This window comes from Pleurodeles waltl, chromosome 2_2 (assembly GCF_031143425.1).
Source record: "Pleurodeles waltl isolate 20211129_DDA chromosome 2_2, aPleWal1.hap1.20221129, whole genome shotgun sequence".
Classification (NCBI taxonomy): Eukaryota; Metazoa; Chordata; class Amphibia; order Caudata; family Salamandridae; genus Pleurodeles; species Pleurodeles waltl.
Genome location: NC_090439.1, coordinates 754,699,894 through 754,720,552, shown reverse-complemented (window position 1 = coordinate 754,720,552; position 20,659 = coordinate 754,699,894). Strand labels below are relative to the sequence as shown.

At 43.9% G+C, this 20,659-nt stretch overlaps 1 protein-coding gene across 1 annotated transcript in view; it reads right to left on the bottom strand.

The window, feature by feature from the left end:
* CRISPLD1 (cysteine rich secretory protein LCCL domain containing 1) overlaps window positions 1-20,659 on the bottom strand; it is a 268,634-nt gene that overhangs the window by 70,858 nt on the left and 177,117 nt on the right. Inside the window, exons 11-13 of the mRNA XM_069220372.1 lie at window positions 14,045-14,088; window positions 13,460-13,532; window positions 7,074-7,149 (exon numbers count right to left, since the gene is read on the bottom strand). Coding sequence (XP_069076473.1) covers window positions 7,074-7,149; window positions 13,460-13,532; window positions 14,045-14,088 — 193 coding nt within the window. The remainder of the gene's footprint in view (window positions 1-7,073; window positions 7,150-13,459; window positions 13,533-14,044; window positions 14,089-20,659) is intronic.

The window sequence follows — 20,659 nt, the reverse complement described above, 5'->3', positions numbered from 1 at the left end:
TCTATTGTGGCGAGCCACTTATTGTTTCTATATAGTCTCTAGAGCTAATAAATCGTTTCCTCATCTTTCAGGCATTGATATACTGGCACCATACCTAGGGGCATGATTGCAAATGGGCATCCAACGTAACGCAGGGAAACACTGCACCAGACTCTGCAGCCACGAAAAGTGTTAATTGAAAATCATGCAACTAGCAAACTGAGAGAAGCTGGGCTGCGCCAAGTGATGTGGCCAACTCATTCAGTCATGGAGTTGACTCATGTATCCCACCTCGAGCTTTCATTTTGCTCGTTGAATTGCGATGGTCTGAATGGAACCCAGTGCCACACATACTGACACACTTTAAGGTCTGTGACGCTTAGTCCGAGCATTTTGTACAATTCCTATAGGAAGCAGAGCTCCGAAAATATCCATATTCCCTCTGCTAAGCAGCTAGTTTGTGGTCTTGGCATCTTTACATACATATTCAAAGAGAGGCTGTAAATAGAATCTCATATGGGAAATGTATGAACTCATAAACATTGGTAACAAGAATTACTTTAGTGAAAATGCAAAATGAAGTCCATTCTCTGCTGCAGGAGGGGGTGGTTCTCAAAAACCTGCGGTGGCTGCTACAATTTACAGTATTGGCGCAATCTAAATAAAACAGAGCATTACAAGTATTTCATTTAAAAGAAACAAATGTATTTTTGTGTCCTGGGACAGAGTCCACATGCCAACAATCACAGCCAGCTGTGGGAATGAATTTCCAGGAAACAAAAACGCGTTCCCACAAAAGCACATTGCTTTTACATTTTGGTTTTACTGACAACGCCTGAGAAAGATTTCAACTGATCTCATATTTCTTTAAATAACAGTACAGAAGATTCCGAATGGTGCCTGTGATATTCTTGATTGTGTCAGAGAAAATAGTTTCATTTAAAAGGCACAGTATGCCTAAAACACAGCGGATCACTGTAACAAGTTAAAAATATGATGTGACTGATCGTCAAAAAGTTATAAATCAAATGCTTCATTCCACTGATGTCAACTCGCTATGGTGGAAAGGATTTTAATTTAATGTACTTCAAAGATTCAATACGCTGTTGTGCATGTGTTTTTTCTTAAACATTACCAGGCTGTATCTCTTTTCTTTTGTTCTATGAGCTGTTATTGCGTCTCTGAATAGACAATCTTCCTCTCCAACTTTATTAATGTATGTATGTATGAATGTATGTATGGGCTATTTATATAGCACAAGCCTATCTAAAATGCAGCGCAGCTCTGTACACAGTGAAAGTGAAGCAGAAAGTCAACGCGTGATCGGAGAGGTTGCTTGTTTATGGACTGTTGCAATTTGATATGGTGTTCCTTAAAGAAGTCAGCATTGAACTCCTTCCCAAACTGAAGCAGCTCTAGGGTGGTCCCAAAGGATACTGGGATGTTGTTCAGAACCTAGGTGCATAGATGGACAAGGCTTGCTGCCGTTTTCTGTTTTCACATCGTAGTCTGCAGTCTGCTATTGTCCTGCCTGCGGGTGTCCCGACTTACGTTTTATATTAATGGGCATGATGAGAAAAGAGTGGCAGCAAGGTTAATTTGTAGTATAATAAGTGCCAGTTCCTCATCGAGAGTTCACTGCAGCTTTTAACCACCCATTGCCCCTGACAGCACTGCCAATGATAATACCAACAAAACTACCAACCATTATACTCTTACAAGTCTGACAATTCAGACTATTCCATGCCTCCAAAGCTATATCAATGTCTTGGTACTAGTCGTTTACAATTTATGTTGGAATAACAAACAACATTTGCACATCCTTTCCAGCTACATGTAAGAAACTCGATAATTATTTGGGATGGACAGTTGGCCGTTTCAAGGAATAATAACACTACCATGTCCGGGTGAACTTCAAAGGTTACTAACTCATGTAACCTGAGCTTCACCTCACTGGTAGCCATGGCTCCGATCAGACAGGCTTAACTTAGAGCAATGTCAAAAGTATTTATGCTGGACCTAAACAATAATAAATATAGAACACCAACCAACAATAAACATCCAAAACCAAATTAGAAGCCTAGAGTAAAAATTAATAGATAAAATTACACTTAAAAAAATAAAAATCCAATATGGGGAACCAGAGATATGAGTTTCTAAAGTTATAAGGGATAATAGTGCCAAAAGGCATGAAGCGCCAATGATAGTGTATGGTTGTGGTAGACTGAGGCCAGCCACAAAGGATCCTGAGGTCAGATACATCAATTGAGACAAGGCAGCAGAAAGGAGTATCCAAAGAGGGTTCATGGGGTCAGATAACTTCCCACCACAGCTTCCCCTGAAACAGATGTGGTACTCTGGAGAAGCTCCAGGTGGGGTGAACCTGTTCCTCAGCCTAAAGAAGTCACACCTTCACTGTATTGGCTTTGGTGGTTTGTCTCAGTCCTCTAGCAGATGGAAGTCAGAATTTTTCAAAGCCCAAGAATGATGTAGTGGTTAGCCCCTCTTTCATCGTCTTTTTACCTAAGGCTTTAGGGGGGCTCTTCAGGGGCTTGGTTCAGCAAAGACAGTGTGCAGGGTCCTGTGTAGGTCCAGTTGTGACTGGTCATCCAGGAAAAAGTGCCTCTTCAGCTTGTTGGGTCCCTGTAGTCACACAGGAATACTGATCACTGACCCTTGGAGTCCACATCTTTGTCCTGGATACAGGAAGGTCAGGCACAGTCTTTCATAACTCCTCTCAGGTTACAGCAAGCAGGATTCAGTCCTCTTCCAATTTTGTGTAGCTGGTTTATAAAGTGTTCTGAGGAGGGTTTCATGGTGTGGCACATTTATGTTTGGCACTAACTAGTGGGAAGGGATGAATGCGTGCTCCACCCTCACCAATGGGCAAAAGGTTCCCAAGGGCAACCCTATCCACCTTTTCAGCAGTTCCTCTTTGCCCTAATGCAAACAATCTGAGCTCACTTTACTGCTAAAACCCTCTATGAGGAAACCCTTTCTCCTTCGTCCAGAGCCTTGGTGCCTACCCAGAGATGTGTCTAGGGAAATGAGTAGCCCCCTCTTTTGTAGTTTCTCAAAACTCATTGAGGAAGTAGCTTCCCTCTGACTAAGTTTAGAGCCAGCATGCCTGGGGGGAACAAAGGTTTGCATTCCCCAAGTTTCATCTTGATTTACTTTCAAGTTAACAGAATTCCCATGTCCACCCTAACTGGTCTTCCTAAAAGCAGAAGAAAAACACAACCCCGCACCCAGGCCATTGTTTCTGATCTGGGAGCTGTTTTCACACCTCATTAATATTCAATATCAGGCACCCTACCTTGTGGGTAACAACATGTATACTTAGGGATGAAGTATTAATATTTAAAAACAGAGCTTCCCGTTTGTCAAAAAATGATATTTTCTTTACAGGTTTGACAACATGTTTTAAGCTGCTGCAATCAGGCTACAAACAGCTGGCCTGAAGCCATGTTTTGCACTGCCCCTGGATGGCACAGTAGGTGCTGCAGTCCACAGGTGCCATTTAAGCTAAAGCCCCTCTGTGCATTTTCTACTCCATCTGCTAGGGACCTGTAGGGAAGTTAGATACAACAATCAGTTATAAGGCAACTCAACCATGTTTAAAAGGGGAGCACCACCACTTTACTCCTGTTTAACATGGCTAACAGTGCACAGAGATCTAAGAGCAGCAAAAAAAAATTACAGAAAAAGGTGACAAATCTGGCTTGACCATGCACATAAAGTAGACTTGCTGCACTAAGGCTAAACAAATTATGTTTACTTCTGTTTTTTTCTGGCCACGTATGAAGTATTCATGGTGTGTTGCTATACTTGGTCAGTCAGGTACTTCAGATGTAGGTGCTAGTGCATCTATACATGTATTAAGAGTGGTGAAGGTTAAAAAGGCATCTCTCCAGCTACTAGTAATCAAGTAGAGATGGGAGCTCTGAAGTTTGGCAGGTCAAGGCATATTGAAGCAGTGTGGTCAATTCAGGGGGATGTGGTATGCTCACTACTACTGTCCAATTTCACATGCAGATATGCAACATATTACAAATTGACAAGGTGGGTTGTGTTTCTTCTTTTCTTTAAACAGCAGTTAATCCTAGTTGCCATAGCAAAATTACTCTGTAATCAAATTTTGCCTATGTAGACAAATGGGATACATTGATTTTTGGTGTCAAAAACACCAATGATAGCTGTTACAAGAAACAGATATTGGCAATAACGTTTTCATTTGTGAGTTATTTCTCTCGTACTAAAAAGATAGTGTTGGACTTTTTTGCTTATGCAGGGTCATCCCCTATCTTTTTGCCTCATGCCTCCTATTTTTTCTGACCTGTTGCTGTTGGCTTTTGAACTCTGAGCACTTTACCACTGCTAACCAGTGCTAACGTGCATTTGCTCTCTGTGTAAATTGTATGGTTAATTGGTTTATCCATGACTGGCATATTTGATTTACTAGTAAAGTGCACTAGAGGTGCCCAGGGCCTGTAGATCAAATGCTACTAGTGGGCCTGCAGCACTGGTTGTGCCACCCACATGAGTAGCCCTGTAATCATGTCTCAGACCTGCCTCTGCAGTGTCTGTGTGTGCAGTATTTAACTCTAAATTTGACTTGGCAAGTGTACCCACTTGCCAGGCTAAACCTTCCCTTTTCTTACATGTAAGGCACCCCTAAGGTAGGCCCTGGGTAGCCCCAAGGGTAGGGTGCAGTGTATGGTTAAGGCAGGACATATAGTAATGTGCTTTATATGTCCTGCCAGTGAAATATTTCTAAATTAGTTTTTCACTGTTGCAAGGCCTGTCCCTCTCATAGGTTAACATGGGAGCTACCTTTAAATATGATTCCATTTGGGAGCGGATAGACATGTGGAGTTTGGGGTCTCTGAGCTCACAATTTAAAAATACATCTTTTAGTAAAGTTGATTTTAAGATTGTGTGTTTGAAAATGCCACTTTTAGAAAGTGAGCATTTTCTTGCTTAAACCATTTCTGCGACACTGCCTGTTTGTGGATTTCCCTGTCTGGGTCAGTTTGACAGTTGGGCTGGTTGCACCTCTCACTAGACAGTGACACAAAGGGAGCTGGGGTGTAGTCTGCATTTCCTGATGAGCCATCTGTGCTAGGAGGGAGAGGAGGAGTGGTCACTCGCACCTGAAAGGGCTGTGCCTGCCCTCACACAATGCAGTCTCCAACACCCTGGTGTGTGTCTGGGGCCTGGCCTGGGCAAGGCAGGATTTCACAATCAAGAGAGTCTTTCCTTTGAAGTAAGCCTACTTCAAAGGGCAAAATGTGTATAAGAAGGGCACCCAAAACCACAGACTTTAGATCACTTCTGGACATCAAGAAGAACCTCTGCCTGGAGAAGAGTTGAAGAGCTGAGAAGTGCTGCCGTGCCTGAGGCTGTGCTTTGTGGAGCCACCCTGCAGTTGCTGCTTCTGCCTGTGCTAGAGGACTTTGTGTTGCCTTCCTTATTGTGAAGAAATCTCCAAGGGCTTGAAGTGGAGCTTGCCTCCTGTCAAAGACTTTGCTCTGCCAGCACTTGTAGCCTCTGCTAAGACTCCTACCCTGTCAAGTGGTTCCCATCCGGTTCCTGGGACCCCAAAAAGAGAAGCTGGCAGAACAAGACTGAAAATCCACGCACAGACCGCCGTGCGGGGAAAAATTAGACGCACCTTCCGAGACGCGGCTGGAAAACTACGTGCCACCGGCTTCGCAGCAGAAATCGGCTTTCTACCGGCATTGCGCCTGGAAAATCGACACACAGAGCTGGAAGAACGGTGCTCACACCCGCTGACAGAGGCTGATAACGTTACAACCCACATTACGCGGTTTTGCTGAGACCGTGAGGCAGGTTTTTTGATGCAAACCTTCCTGGATGCGGAAAAACAATGCAACACCTGCCTGGACCCGAATGTTGTCTGGATCGACGCATCGTTCCCCTGTGGGGAGGAAAAACAACGCATGCCAGCTCGACCGGCACGAGCTCACTTGCAGGTGAGAAATTGAAGCACTACTTACCTTTTTCGATGCACACTCACCCGTGTATGTTATTTTGGCGCTACCCAGGTACTTTTCAATGCTAACATTGTTTTACCTGTTTTCTCAAGGATTTAAGACTCTTTTTGCTTTTTAATTAATAACTTGACTTGTCTATGTTGAATTTTTGTCGTTTTGGTCTTGTTTTGTTTAGATAAATATTTTCTAATTTTCTAAACCTGTGTTGTGTCATTTTGTGGTGTTTTCATTAAGTTACTGTGTGTGTTGGTACAAATACTTTTCACCTAGCACTCTGAAGTTAAGCCTGCCTGCTCGTGCCAAGCTACCAAGGAGGTGAGCGGGGGTTAGCTGAGGGTGATTCTCCTTTACCCTGACTAGAGTGAGGGTCCTTGCTTAGACAGGGGGTAACCTGACTGCCAACCAAAGACTCCATTTCTAACAGATAGTAGGTTTGTTTCGAACCATGCCTGCTTATCATAGTGCCACGATGCCTGAGACTCTATGGCCCTCGAAATTAAGCAGATATCACAAGCAATGAACGAGAAGACTTTAAACACTTGATATAGTGTGCAATTAAGGAGCTGGGCCCACACTAGAGACCTTATCAGCAAAAAGAAATAAAAATACAGTCAGTGTTTACATAATATTTTTACATTTCCTTCTAGTCTCAAACTCTCCCAAAAGTAAACCTTGAAACCTGTGCCAGGTGCATTTTTCCCTACCAGGAAGGTAAATCACGCCTTTCAGGAAATCCATTTGAGAAATGGTGGCAGACATAAATGAGGTCAACTTACACTTAGGTCGAGAATACCTTTGTGAATAGGTCCCAAAGGTCCCTAAGATCCCTTAAGATCACCTTTAATAAAAGACTCAATGGTACATCAGGTCAGGTCTCAAAGGTGGGTCATATCATTTAAAGATAAACAAAGATGTGCAAAAAGGACATATTGCCAAAAGTACTAATATCTGTGTCAAAAAGGGGTTGGAAAATAAACTGATTCTATTGTCGTCAGATGTTTCTAGAAGACCACCCTAACCAGTTTGTTCCTTAAAAATAAAGGAGAGCATGAGTTTATCACTAAGGTGTATACTTACATCACTATAAATTCTACTTCCAATTACACGGGCATAATGTGGATTTGCCTGCATACAATTCCGTGGACAGTAAATCCTAAGAATATAAACAAGCAAAAAAATAAAAACGTTTTAGACAGGAGTTGTATCACTTTTGGTGCACAAAATCAGTAATGATACACTGTTACATTGCAAGGGGGGTCAACAAAATGTACAGCTTAATGCACAAGGCATTAGAAAGGTGAACACGTACTCTACCTGGTTCTTCTCAGGTACATTAGTGTTATTTAACAATTAGATTATTTGACAAATGATCTAATGGCCATTGATAAACAGAACCATAAACTGCTTATTGAGCATTTTCAATAAAACATGTTCTATGTTTCAAATGTTTTTAATAATAATGATAAAAGCAACTTAACACTGGGAATTTTTGCCTTTTTTAGATAATGTATATAAAAGGTGTTACTGTTCACCACCTAAATGATAACAAATTTGATATGATACCGGAATATCATTTAATAGATAGTGTTTGACAATAACATTGTTTCCTGAATATAGCCTCATTGGAGTTAATAATACACAATGTCTATCCATTCGGAAGGTATATTTGAAAACAATATTTAAGACACAAAGGCCGTCATTGCAACCCTGGCGGTCAAAGACCACCAGGGCTGTTTTGGCGGTTGCATATGAAGACCGCGGCGGAAGCGCTGCGGTTTTCCACCACGTTGGTCCCGGCGGTTTTCCGCCACGTTGGTCCCGGTGGTTTTCCGCCACATTGGTCCTGGCAGATTTAATCCTCCAGGGCAGCGCTGCCCAGGGGATTACGAGTCCACTTCCCGACAGCCTTTTCATGGCGGTATGAACCGCCATGGAAAGGCTGGCAAAAAGGGGAGTCGCAAAGCCCCCTGGCACAGCCCCACACAGCTTTCCACTGTCTGCACAGCAGACAGTTAAAAGCGCGACAGGTGCAACTGCACCCGTCGCACTGCCGCAACACCGCCGGCTCCATTTGGAGCTGCCTCCCATGTTGCGGCCGACATCCCCGCTCCACCCACCGGCCCAGCGGGGATGTCGTAATGGCCACTATGGGAGTGCGGCCGCATTGGCGACCGCACAGCGGTTACAACTTGGCGGGCGCCAGTTGCCGCCCGCCAATGTTGTAATGAGGGCCAAAATTTGTGTCAAACCATATTTTTGTCAAATATATTCTGACATACTACCATTTGATTTAAATCTAAACTAAACTAAGTCAAAGTTGGAAACCAGATATGCAAAGTCTATCAATATTGGCTTACTCCTGATAAATTGTATGTCCAACCACACAAGTCCTATGAAACAGTATAGGAATGTGTAGCTCGTTTGAGAGAGTTAGCAATTATATGCCAATTTCGAGAAATGCAAGAAGAGTTGTTAAGAGGCCAAATAAGAGTATACTGCGCAATTAAGGAATTGAAAGAAAAAGTATGAACTGCAAGGTCTCCAGTACTGAAAGATTCAATCACCATTGTGAAAATTGTTGATTCATCTTATACATGCATAAGGGAGAAGGAAGAAAAGAAAAACAGAGAAGTGCCTGAAATAGGAAAATGGTCTGCTGAAATAAGCACAGTATAAAGATAAACATCTACATATGTAAACTGATCTAATGCAGGCAGAAGCAGCTACAAACCAACCAATATTTGGGGAAAGGATAACCCCAGAGTTTGCAGTAGATGTGGAAGCAACTATGGCAACAGTTCTAAAAGTTGTTATGCCAGCAACAGAAAGTTCAGGAAATGTAGTGCTAAGGATATTTTGATAGAATGTGCAGTGAGGGTGGCAAGAACAATGTTGCATCAGTGGCCAATAAAGTGGAAGAAATACAGAATGTGTTAAGTGTGGGAGGCTCGGAGGAAGAAAAAGGCAGGAAAAGTACACCGAAGGCACCTTTTATGACTAATAAAGAATGTAACTCAATTGTTAGGCTCAGACTCTATGGATAATATCATTCTGTAAGATCTATTTAAAAGTTTATGGCCAAATACCACTTAAGAAGCCAAGGACATAAATCTCAGTGGGTATGAAGGATGTTCAGTAGAGGTTATTGCATACATGTGGGCAGATGTAACCTTTATGTAAAGAAACATTAAAAGAAAAACATACATGTCTTCCCAGTCAAGTCATGGTAACAGATGACCTCATTGTTGGAGAGATTTTAAGGGATGTGAGATCTGTGTTTGAAGGAAAATCAGATGAATTGAAAGGCAATGTGAAAAAAAAAGTTGAAGGAGTGAGTGATATCAATTAGACAGAGGGAAAGGAAAATACCAGAGGTGATCAGGGATAAAGTGAAAACCATGTTAAAAGAAATGGTTCATGAAGGAGTCATAGAACCCATTGACATGTCTCGGTGTTTGTCTGACTGCGACCACTTGCCCATGACAGCAGCCGCCCAAACTAGAAATTAGTACTAGGAAATGCCAAATCTCGCTCACACTCGCTCACATATTTTCAAGCCTTGCAGGAGAAAAATTCCACCATGCAGTGATTGGCAGAATTTGTCTGGAACTCAGCATTAAAGAGAAATGCGGAGTGGCCACAATTCCACCAATTCCAATGGCGGAATGGAATATTTTGCCAGTTCCTAATATACATACCAGGTTGGAATATTAGGCATATTGCTTTCCAGATTAGGGGTATGGAAGGAAGAAGTCAATGATAAATATGAAGCTGAGGAAGTGAGCATGCAAGAATGTTTTGGAGGGATACAGCAGTGCAGTATCAAGGTAAGAGTGAATGTTGGTAGATAGGGTGTATAGACTATTACATGTCAGGAAGGGTTGCAAGAGAGAGAGTTGTAGGTAGGTCGGTGAGATGCTGTTTTTAAGGTTGTAGATGAATTGTCAGTGAGACAGTAAGCATGAGACAGCATGTTTGTAACCCAAGGTGAAAAAAAGGCTAACTGGACTAGCTCATAAGGCTCATAAGGGTCACTTGGGACACATTTTATTGATGAAATGTTTAAAAAAGCAGCTCTGGTGGTCAGACCTAAAGAGGCAAGTCATAGAATTGGTAAAAAGTGCAAGATATGTAAGGATGGGGGGAAATAAATTAAAGGTAGGAGAATGCGAATTTCAGCACACTGGGGACGTTAAAGCTCCTTAGAAGAAGGTTTGCCTAAATTTCATCAGCCCACTAATTTGTTTGTTAGAATTACAGAATGTTTTAGCATTACTGTTGAATGTACACAAAAAGTGGCTAGGGGTGTAGTTTATGAGAGAAATACCTGTGTCTGGTGCAATCAAAATGTTACAAAGTGTGTTCATGTCGGAATATGTAACCACAACCATTGTGACTGATAATGGAACACAGTTGATTAAAAGAAAACAAGGAGTTTTTGGAGAGGTATGTAGTGATGCTTTGCAGGGCAGTTGTTTATGACCCTCAACTGAATGAAATGTGTGAACATGCAAATATGTTGGTCAAGTGGCAGCTATTGTGTAGGCCTAATGCACTGTTACAACTAAAGACACAGGATATTCACCATTTTCCTGGTAAGGGAAGGAGAACAGAACATGAAACAAAGATCAGGAAGCTGGAAAAAAGTGGTTGAAATGACTGCAGAAAGAAAATAGATGTGATAAAGATAAATGCAACAATTCCATAAAGTTGACTGGGTTAGGCTTAACCCAAGCCATGTAGGTATTGGTCTTTCAAAAGCTAACAGTCCATATAAAGTACCAGCTATGAAAGAGTGTTAGTTAATGTTAGAGAATGGTCAAAAATGTAATTGAAGAAGAGTAGCTGGTAAGTTAATAGTTGTGGTAGAGTAATTTTGATGAGTGACAGTGAACTAAGTGGGGATCTGAGGGACATGAGCAGTGCAGGTGGTTAAAGGCATGGTGGTTATGGGAATGAACATTAACCACACTACTCCCTCAAGAACTGATTGAAGGAGAGAGAGGAGGACTCCTCCAAGGTGAGAAGACTGTGGTGGTCATTCTGACCCTGGCGGTCTTTGACCGCCAGGGCGGAGGACCGCGGGAGCACCGCCGACAGGCCGGCGGTGCTCCAATGGGGATTCCGACCGCGGCGGTAAAGCCGCGGTCGGACCGGCACCACTGGCGGGGTCCCGCCAGTGTACCGCCGCCCCATTGAATCCTCCGCGGCGGCGCAGCTTGCTGCACCGCCGCAGGGATTCCGACCCCCCCTACCGCCATCCAGATCCCGGCGGTCGGACCGCCGGGATCCGGATGGCGGTAGGGGGGGTCGCGGGGCCCCTGGGGGCCCCTGCAGTGCCCATGCCACTGGCATGGGCATTGCAGGGGCCCCCGTAAGAGGGCCCCTACATGTATTTCACTGTCTGCTGCGCAGACAGTGAAATACGCGACGGGTGCAACTGCACCCGTCGCACAGCTTCCACTCCGCCGGCTCGATTCCGAGCCGGCTTCATCGTGGAAGCCTCTTTCCCGCTGGGCTGGCTGGCGGTCTGAAGGCGACCGCCCGCCAGCCCAGCGGGAAAGTCAGAATTACCGCCGCGGTCTTTCGACCGCGGAACGGTAACCTGACGGCGGGACTTTGGCGGGCGGCCTCCGCCGCCCGCCAAGGTCAGAATGAGGGCCTATGTGTGGTGTTACCTACTATCATTTAATTTGTACCTTTAATACACAAATGCGAAGTAGGTTCCTTATCCATACTTTTGTGGAACTTAGAAACAATGAGGGGTTCTGTTTATCTATTTTTCCAACAAAAAAAAACCTTTCTATTGAAGCCCTTCAAGGTTCTGTTCTTTTTATCTTTGTTTCATCTTTGAGGTTACAATTCCTTCACAAAGAATTATTTTGCTTTTAGAAAGTATATGTGTTGTACCTTCATGAAACATGGGAACCTTATTAGGTTCAATTTTAGTACATCAATAGTTTGTGTGGTGTTGTCAGAGAGTCAGAGCTGGTTGATCTGTGGGACACCAGGCCTGGGTTGTTACATGTAATCCAACTCCGTACTTCCTCACTGTAGCTCAAGAAGCTGTTACTACAACTACAAATTATATTTTTATGCCATTCCAAGATGGCTGCCTTGTTGTGCATTCATTCAACCTAGGAGCGGTTTGGAAATATACAAAATAGCATTTTAAGACAGCCACCTGTCTCATTTGGGTTTGTCAATGCACAAAATGCAACACTACAGTCATTTGCAAATCAACAGTGGCAGCAGAAAAGATGGAAGAGGAAGCTTAAGGACGGTGTAGAGAGAGACACTAGGCAGCAGCACTGCTCTCTGCCTTAAGAATTGCAGAGGAGGCAGAGTGACGGGCGGAAGGAAAGAGGGGTATGGAGGCAGTTATAAGGAAAATGACTGGGGATGAGTGGGTGGATAAATAAAGAGAGAAAAGAGCAGGACATGCACTCCCATTGAATGCTAAAACTGAAAGGACACAGAAAGCTACAATGAGAAAAATAATTCTATAGCATCAGCAGTGGAAAGATGGACTAAACCAGTAACTAGGCAGGGTGCAGACTAAGGCCCTCACTACGAGTTCTTTGGGCAGAAAAGGCTTTCTGCCAAACTCCTGCAGTCAGGTCACCTCCAGTGCGGTGACCTTTCCATGGCCCCCTGTTACGAGTTTCCCGCTGGGTCAGTGGGTGGAAACAGAGTTTCCGCTCTCTGGCCAAGTGCAAAACAGCCCACAACATTGACGCAGGCTCGTAATCGAGCCTGTGGCAATGGTGCGGTGCATAGGGTGCAACAGCACCCTTCGTGCTTTTCACTGTCTGTTAAGCAGACAGTGAAAAGCATAATGGTGCTGTCCATGGGGACCCCAGCACTGCACATGCCAAGTGCATGGGCAGTGTAGGGGCCCCCATGGGGCCCCCTGCACCCCGTCTCCACCAGATTTTACGTGGCAGTGCAACCACCAGGGAAACGTTTCATGCAGTGCTGCACTGGCAGATTTGGACTGCCAGCACCACCAGTCCCTCCAGTGGAGGAAAACTGGTAGTGCTGGCGTTCCGACTGTGGCCGAACAGCCACAGTCATAATGTGGTGGTCTGATTGCCGCCAATGTGGTCAGAACACCGCTTTGGTGGCGGTCAGAACACCACCGCCAGATTCGTAATGAGAGCCTAAATGTTCCAGGGGCAGAACAAGCACATGAATGAGGAGAAAAACCATTGTATCAGGAGCATTAAATAGAAATAGACAAAGCCAGCAAACTATGGGCAAGGGACAGGCTGGAAGCCCTCTGTTAGTACATATTACTTTAGTTTCAATGCTCTCTTGTCTGTACAGAGACTGCAAACATAGCAAGGCTTGTAAAGATTGCAAATTTAACATTCTTTAATGACTTAATGGTAAACGGTACAGCTAAAATACAAATATTACCATTAGAAATATGTGATAGATTATGAAATTCAAAATATTACCTCGGACAGTGTGAGGCTGGCTTTTGAAATGGACACAACTGTTCTACTGTAGTTTCACAGGTGACTGCCTGAACTATACAAAGGAAAAACAATAATTAGAGTAAAAGTACTAAACATTGGGTCAGACAGCAGCAGAGCTATATCAGTATTCCAAGATTATAATATCATATACTAGGTAATGGCTTTCATGACTACTTGTAGGACTTCTTGCATGACACCTTGCATGGCTAAATGCATGACTACTTGCACGACAAACGGCGTGATAAAGTTCGCCTGCATGGCAGCATCTCTTATCATGCATGCATTCTATCTTACACTTTCCTCACTTCAAGCTCGTGCATAAGAGCAGCAACAAAAGCAAGGTAAAATCACAACTCTGGTTCTCAGGTACAGCACCGAAACTAACCACATAGGCCATAAATCATACTCACAGTTCCATAATACTCCCACTACCTCTCAGCAAAGTGCTTCAGTGCTTCGTCATGGTAGGAAATAATATACACATGCAACTACAGTACAATACAGTGAATGCCATTCAACATATTTCTACCTACAACACACTTTAACATTAAAACAGACACTGACCTGATACTCTTGAAACAGTAAAGGAGTTAGCAGAATGATATTTCCTGAAGAAAAAAAGAAAACCGAAACATGTTTTTATCTTAAATGCTCACTCCAAAAACGTCAGCTTCAGAGATCAGTTTTTGGAGTAAGAATCGTCTAAAAAATTTATTGCAAGCACCATGTTTTTCTTATGTTGTCTACATACAAAACTGTCTAATAGACGCATCTTGACATTTTAAACCGTAAACTTAGTCATCACATAGTCACATCATTCTAACCAGAATCATAGGTGATTTTCTGACAGAAAGATAGCAAACGTTATCAGAATTGCAGCAGATCTGCTGGTTTGGGGAACAAGAGGGACATCACAGTCCTGATATTAGCCCTGACAAATGTGTACTAGAATTTAGCGTAGTGTGATGCATAAGGTGGCCTTCAGACGTGTGAGGTGCTGTATGTAACAAGTCCATGCAACGACAATGTGGCTAAAGACACAAATAAGCCACTGAAAACACTCTAAAACATGTCATAAGCAAAATAGGCAAAAGCAGAATATTCCAAGAGGCATCGGTCGGTTTGTGCTTCATTATAAACCAATATTCACCCTTCCCGGAGAAAGAACCAGGATACAAACAGCAAAGTAATCAGATGACAGATAAAGATGAGCTTCGGTTGCCTCATAATATTTTTTTTAGCTTGATGCTTATTAATTTAATATACCCTGCTAAGAGGAAATGCACATACCTTTGGCAATCAAGCTTCTTATTAAAATAAAAAATTAAAAAATTAAATTTGCATTGTTCACCTTTAGGTTTTTCTTTTAATTTATATAAAACCATATCCTGTGCACTCACTGCGATAGCTATACGCTCAGACATATACTACAAGTGCTACCTGTAAGAAATTAAAGTATTAGTTGACGGGCCAAGAACCAACCTCAAATAATACTCACAATCCTTGTCTGAATAAACTACAAATTTCACTAAGTAAACTTGTGCTAACCCTCCAGTAGCTTGGGACAGAAGCAGCCAGGTTTAACTTAGAGGCAATGTGTATGTAGTACTCAAACACTAATAATGTGAAAACCCAACACAAGAAAAACCCCAAACCAATTTGAAAAGATAGAGTACATTTTAATAAATAAAACGACATAAAACAACAAAAGTCCAATAAGTAGAATCAAAGGTTTGCATTTTTAAAGTCTGGATTAAAAATAGCACCAACCATCATGCTAGACTGGGTCAAAGTCAAAAGTTGAGGCCAGTCATGGTGTGGCATGGGTTAAATACAGGAACCAGGTTCACCCTCTTCATCTCGGACTTCTGACTTAGAAACTTTTATGGAGAAAAAGTGGTGATCAACGAGTCATAGGCAGCGAAAGCAGCAAGGGGGATCTGAAGCTGGACTCGATGACAGCGGGTTGCAGAAACATGGGGTCACGGTTCAGTCATAGACGATGATGGGATAGGTCCTGGCTGGCGAAGTCCAGCCCGGCAAGGTCTCAACGTCAATCGAATTCTGTCTTGGTTAAGCCTTCTAAGGATGAACTTAGAAACTTTTCTCAATGTCAGATTTTCTTCAGTGGGGCAAACCACAAGCAGAGGCCAACTGGTGATTTGATGGATTCAGTTGACACTAGGGTCTCCATCAGTTCCCCCAACAGAATGTTAGCAAGGTGTGTCAGCTCTTGTAATGCAAGCATGAGTACACTAAAACATCAACCACGAAGTCAGGACCTTGGAGGCACTTCTTGATGTTTAGGACTCACTTCACACAGGCCAGCAGCAGGGTCCAGAGCAGGCCCAGTTATGACTGGTCAGCTGGGCAACTGTAGGGAGAGAGGTCAGTGGAAGCTTGTTATGGTCTTGTAGCTAAAACAGGAGGCCAGCCAACTGAACCTTGGAGTCACTTATGGTGTGCTGGGTTAAGGGCAAGCATGGTCAGTTTTCTTTCAGGATTCAGACAGCAGGGCAGTCCTTATTCTGATCTTCACACATTCAGAAGTTTTTTGAGAGGATTAATGGGGATGCCACTATTATGCACAGTGGCAGCCTGTGAGTGGGAGAAACCCTTGGCTGTTCCTCTAACCAATGGGTAAAAGTTCAGGGGGGTAGCCCTACTCACGTTTCCAGCACTTCCTATGTATTTTACTGTAAACTATCCCACAGTGCCATTCTAGTATGGCAGAACCAATGCTCCCTGGTCAGAGCTCCCTGTACCCACCCAGAGGTATGGCTATGAGAATGGGCAAACCTTCCCTTGTGGTGATCCCAAACCAGTTCTGGGGCAGATCTCTCCTCCCTCTAGGTTTGGATCCAAGTTGACTAGGAAGACAAATAGAGGGAGCCCAGGGTGTGAGCTATAACTTCCATTGACATGGTGGGCACCATTTGAAGCTTAGTAAGGGGCAGGCACAACCACCCAAGTCATCCTTCTCAAGGAAGAAAAACATCTCTCCACACCCAAGCCTTTTATCAGATGTCTGGGAGCAATACACATTATACCATCAGAGAGTCATTATTAGTATAGTGACACTGGACACTGGTAGAAAAGCACATTTGCCTTAGAAAGAGGAATGAGAAGTTTCTAAAAGTGTAATTTCTAAAATAGAGCTAAAAATCCAACTTGACCATTAAACTGGATATTACATTTGTAACTTCTATTATAATGAGAACTTGAATCATGGTTCTAGCTGCTCTCAAACTGAAGTAAAGCAATATGTGTAAACCAGTGTTTTTATATTGAAAGGCCAGCATTGCCACAGTGAAAAACAACTTTGTATATTTTTCACTGCAGACACAGGTTAAACTTCAAATATACATGTCCTACTTTGTAAATACAATACCCTGCCTGATAGACACTTAGGGACTAGCTGAGGGGTGACTTATAGGTATGAAAAGGCTTAGGCCTGGCAATAGGTTTATTTTGCCTTGTTGAAACAGCAGTTTAAAACTGCATACCCAGGCTGCAGGGGCAGTCCTTGAGACATGTTTTATAGTGCTAATTTAGTACTGGGTGGCACAATGAGTGCTGCAGCCCACTAAGCGCATTTAATTTACAGTCCCTGTGTACATGTAGTCTCATAGACATATAAGTAAATTAAAGATGCTGTTAGAAATTAGGTCTTTGGTTGGCAGTCAGGTTACCCCCTGTCCAAGCGAGGACCCTCACTCTAGTCAGGGTAAAATAGAATCACCTTCAACTAACCCCTGCTTACCCCCTTGGTAGCTTGGCACGAGCAGTGGGCTTAACTTCAGAGTGCTAGGTGTAAAGTATTTGTACCAACACACACAGTAACTTAATGAAAACACTACAATATGACACAACACAGGCTTAAAAAAATAGAAAATATTTATCTGAACAAAACAAGACCAAAATAACAAACATCTACAATACATAAGTCAAGTTATCAATTAAAAACCAAAAAGAGTCTTCTTGTAGTTTTAAACACAACGCTAACGCTGTTAGAGTGAAAATGTACCTGGGTGCATCAAAAATAACCCAGCACGGGCAAGTGTGTGTTAAAAAGGGCTTGCGATGCGTAATTTTTTCTCTCTGCAGGAGAGCAATGTGACGATCCGGTCAGCACTCTCAGGTCTGGGCAGGCCTTGCATCGTTTTTACACGGCCAGTGGTGTTTGTGTCAGAAATTCAGCCGCATGATGGTCCGAAAAACACGCAGCGCATGTTGCGATCTCACCAGCCTCCGTCAGAGATGCTGCGCGTTGTTTCTCCAGCCACGGGCGTCGTTCTTCCGGTTGTGTTGCAGGCGAGCATTGATTTTCAGCTGCGATGCCGGAGTCGCATCGATTTTTAATTCGCAGATCAGAGTTGCATCGATCTTTTGCCCGCAAAGCGGTCTGTGCGTGGATTTCTCACTCTTGGACTGACAGCTTTTCTTCTCAGGGCCCCAGGAACTGGATGGGCACCACTTGGAAGAGTAGGAGTCTCTCCAGAGGCTCTAGATGCTGGCAGAGAGAAGTCTTTGCTGTCCCTGAGACTTCAAACAAAAGGAGGCAAGCTTTAAATCAAGCCCTTGGAGATCTTCACAAGAAGGAAGGCAACACAAAGTCCAGTCTTTGTCCTCTAGCATAGGCAGGAGCAGCAACTGCAGTACAGCTCCACAAAGCACAGGCAGGGCAGCACTTCTTCATCAGCTCTTCTCCAGGCAGAGTTTCCTCTTGGTTTCCAGAAGTGTTCTAAAGTCTGTGGTTTGGGTGCCCTTCTTATACCCATTTTGCCCTTTGAAGTAGACTTACTTCAAAGAAAAGTCTCTCTTGTTTGTGAAATCATGCCTTGTCCAGGCCAGGCCCCAGAAATACACCAGGGGGTTGGAAGCTGTATTGTGTGAGAGAAGGCACAGCCCTTTCAGGTGTGAGTGACCACTCCTCCCCTCCCTCCTAGCACAGATGGCTCATCAGGAAATGCAGACTACACCCGAGCTCCCTTTGTGTCACTGTCTAGTGAGAGGTGCAACCAGCCCAACTGTCAAACTGACCCAGACAGGGAATCCACAAACAGGCAGAGTCACAGAAATGGTTTAAGCAAGACAATGCCCACTTTCCAAAGGTGGCATATTCAAACACACAATCTTAAAATCAACGTTACTAAAAGATGTATTTTTAAGTTGTGAACTCAGAGACCCCAAACTCCATATGTCTATCTGCTTCCAAAGGGAATCTACACTTTAATCATATTTAGAGGTAGTCCCCGTGTTAACCTATGAGAGGGACAACAAATTAGCAATATTTCACTGTCAGGACATATAAAACACATTACTATGGCCCTCATTCTGACTTTGGCGGGCGGCGGTTGCCGCCCGCCAATATCAGGCCGCCGAAAGACCGCTCCGCGGTCAAAAGACCACAGCGGCCATTCTGGCTTTCCCACTGGGCCGGCGGGCGCCCGCCAAAGGAGCACCCGCCGGCCCAGCGGGAAAGGCCCTGCAACAATGAAGCCGGCTCCGAATGGAGCCGGCGGAGTTGCAGGGGTGCGACGGGTGCAGTTGCACCTGTCGCGATTTTCACTGTCTGCAATGCAGACAGTGAAAATCTTTATGGGGCCCTGTTAAGGGGCCCCTGTACTGCCCATGCCAGTGGCATGGGCAGTGCAGGGGCACCCAGGGGCCCCACGACACCCGTTCCCGCCATCCTGTTCCTGGCGGTAAAAACCACCAGAAACAGGGTGGCGGGAAAGGGGTCGGAATCTCCATGCAGCGCCGCCATGGAGATTCAGCCCATGCAGGGGAAATCTGGCGGGAAACCGCCGGATTCCCTTATCTGACCGCAGCTTTACCACTGCGGTCAGAATGGGCTGGGAAGCACCGCCAGCCTGTTGGCGGTGCTTCCGTGGTCGCCAGGGTCGGAATGACCCCCTATATGTCCTACCTTAACCATACACTACACCGTGCCCTTGGGGCTACCTAGGGCCTACCTTAGGGGCGCCTTACATGTAAGGAAAGGGAAGGTTTAAGCCTGGCAAGTGGGTACACTTGCCAAGTCAAATTTACAGTTAAAAACTGCAGACATTGCAGTGGCACGTCTGAGACATGATTACAGAGCTACTTAAGTTGGTGGCACAACCAGTGCTGCAAGCCCACTAGTAGCGTTTGATTTACAGGCCCTGGGCACCTCTAGTGCACTGTACTAGGGACTTACTAGTAACTCAAATATGCCAATCATGGATGAACCAATTACATCCACATTTTGTAAAAGAACACTGGTTAGCAGTGGTAAAGTGCCCAGAGTAAAATAAAACAGCAAAATCAGAGTCCAGAACACATCAACAACCTGGGAAACAGAGGCAAAAAGTTAAGGGAGACCATGCCAAGGATGCAAAGTCTAACAGGTGCCAATTAGATGTACAGCAATTAGTTATCATGATTAAACTGGTAAACACAAGCACTTTACCACTGGTTAGGAGGAGTAAAGTGGGCAGAGTCCTATGGCTAAGAAAATCAGGTTCAGTAAAAGAAGGCACAAATATTGGGGAACACACCACACAAAAGATGGTCATTTCCAACACTATCCAATAAACATTAGGCACCTTTTACAAGTGCACTATAAATCCCCAGAAATTGTCAACTCTTTTATTTTACATGAGTATTTTGACTTGACATACTCGTGGTCCAAACATAACGCCAAGATTGCATTCTCCTTTCTTTCATGAAAAGGGCAAATTTGGCTTACATAGATTAGTATCACTTTACAGTCTATAAGTAAAGTTTATTGCTCTTAGGTATCAGCATATTTCTCCGTAGATGCAGAATGGGGAAAACCCTTTGATCCATACCATATGGACTACACATCCTAGGCACAGAGGGAGTGACTGATGCCAGTGAGACATCAATATTGGGGGGAAACACCAATGTAACCCCTTTTGTCATACAATACAAGGACACCCTATGCACCATTAAGAGCATCATTATTGGCAAAGCCACAGGTCAAGATGGGATTCCAGTGGACCTTTTCATTTCAGATTCTGAGAGTTGGACGAATTATATATACAGATTAGGAAATGTTATATTAGGGAGAGCCAATATTCCCATATACTGTGAGGAGGGACAAGGGGAAATGAGGTAACTGCGCTGGTGTTGTGCTATGTCGCGGTAGGCGGTAGATGACCACCACGCAAC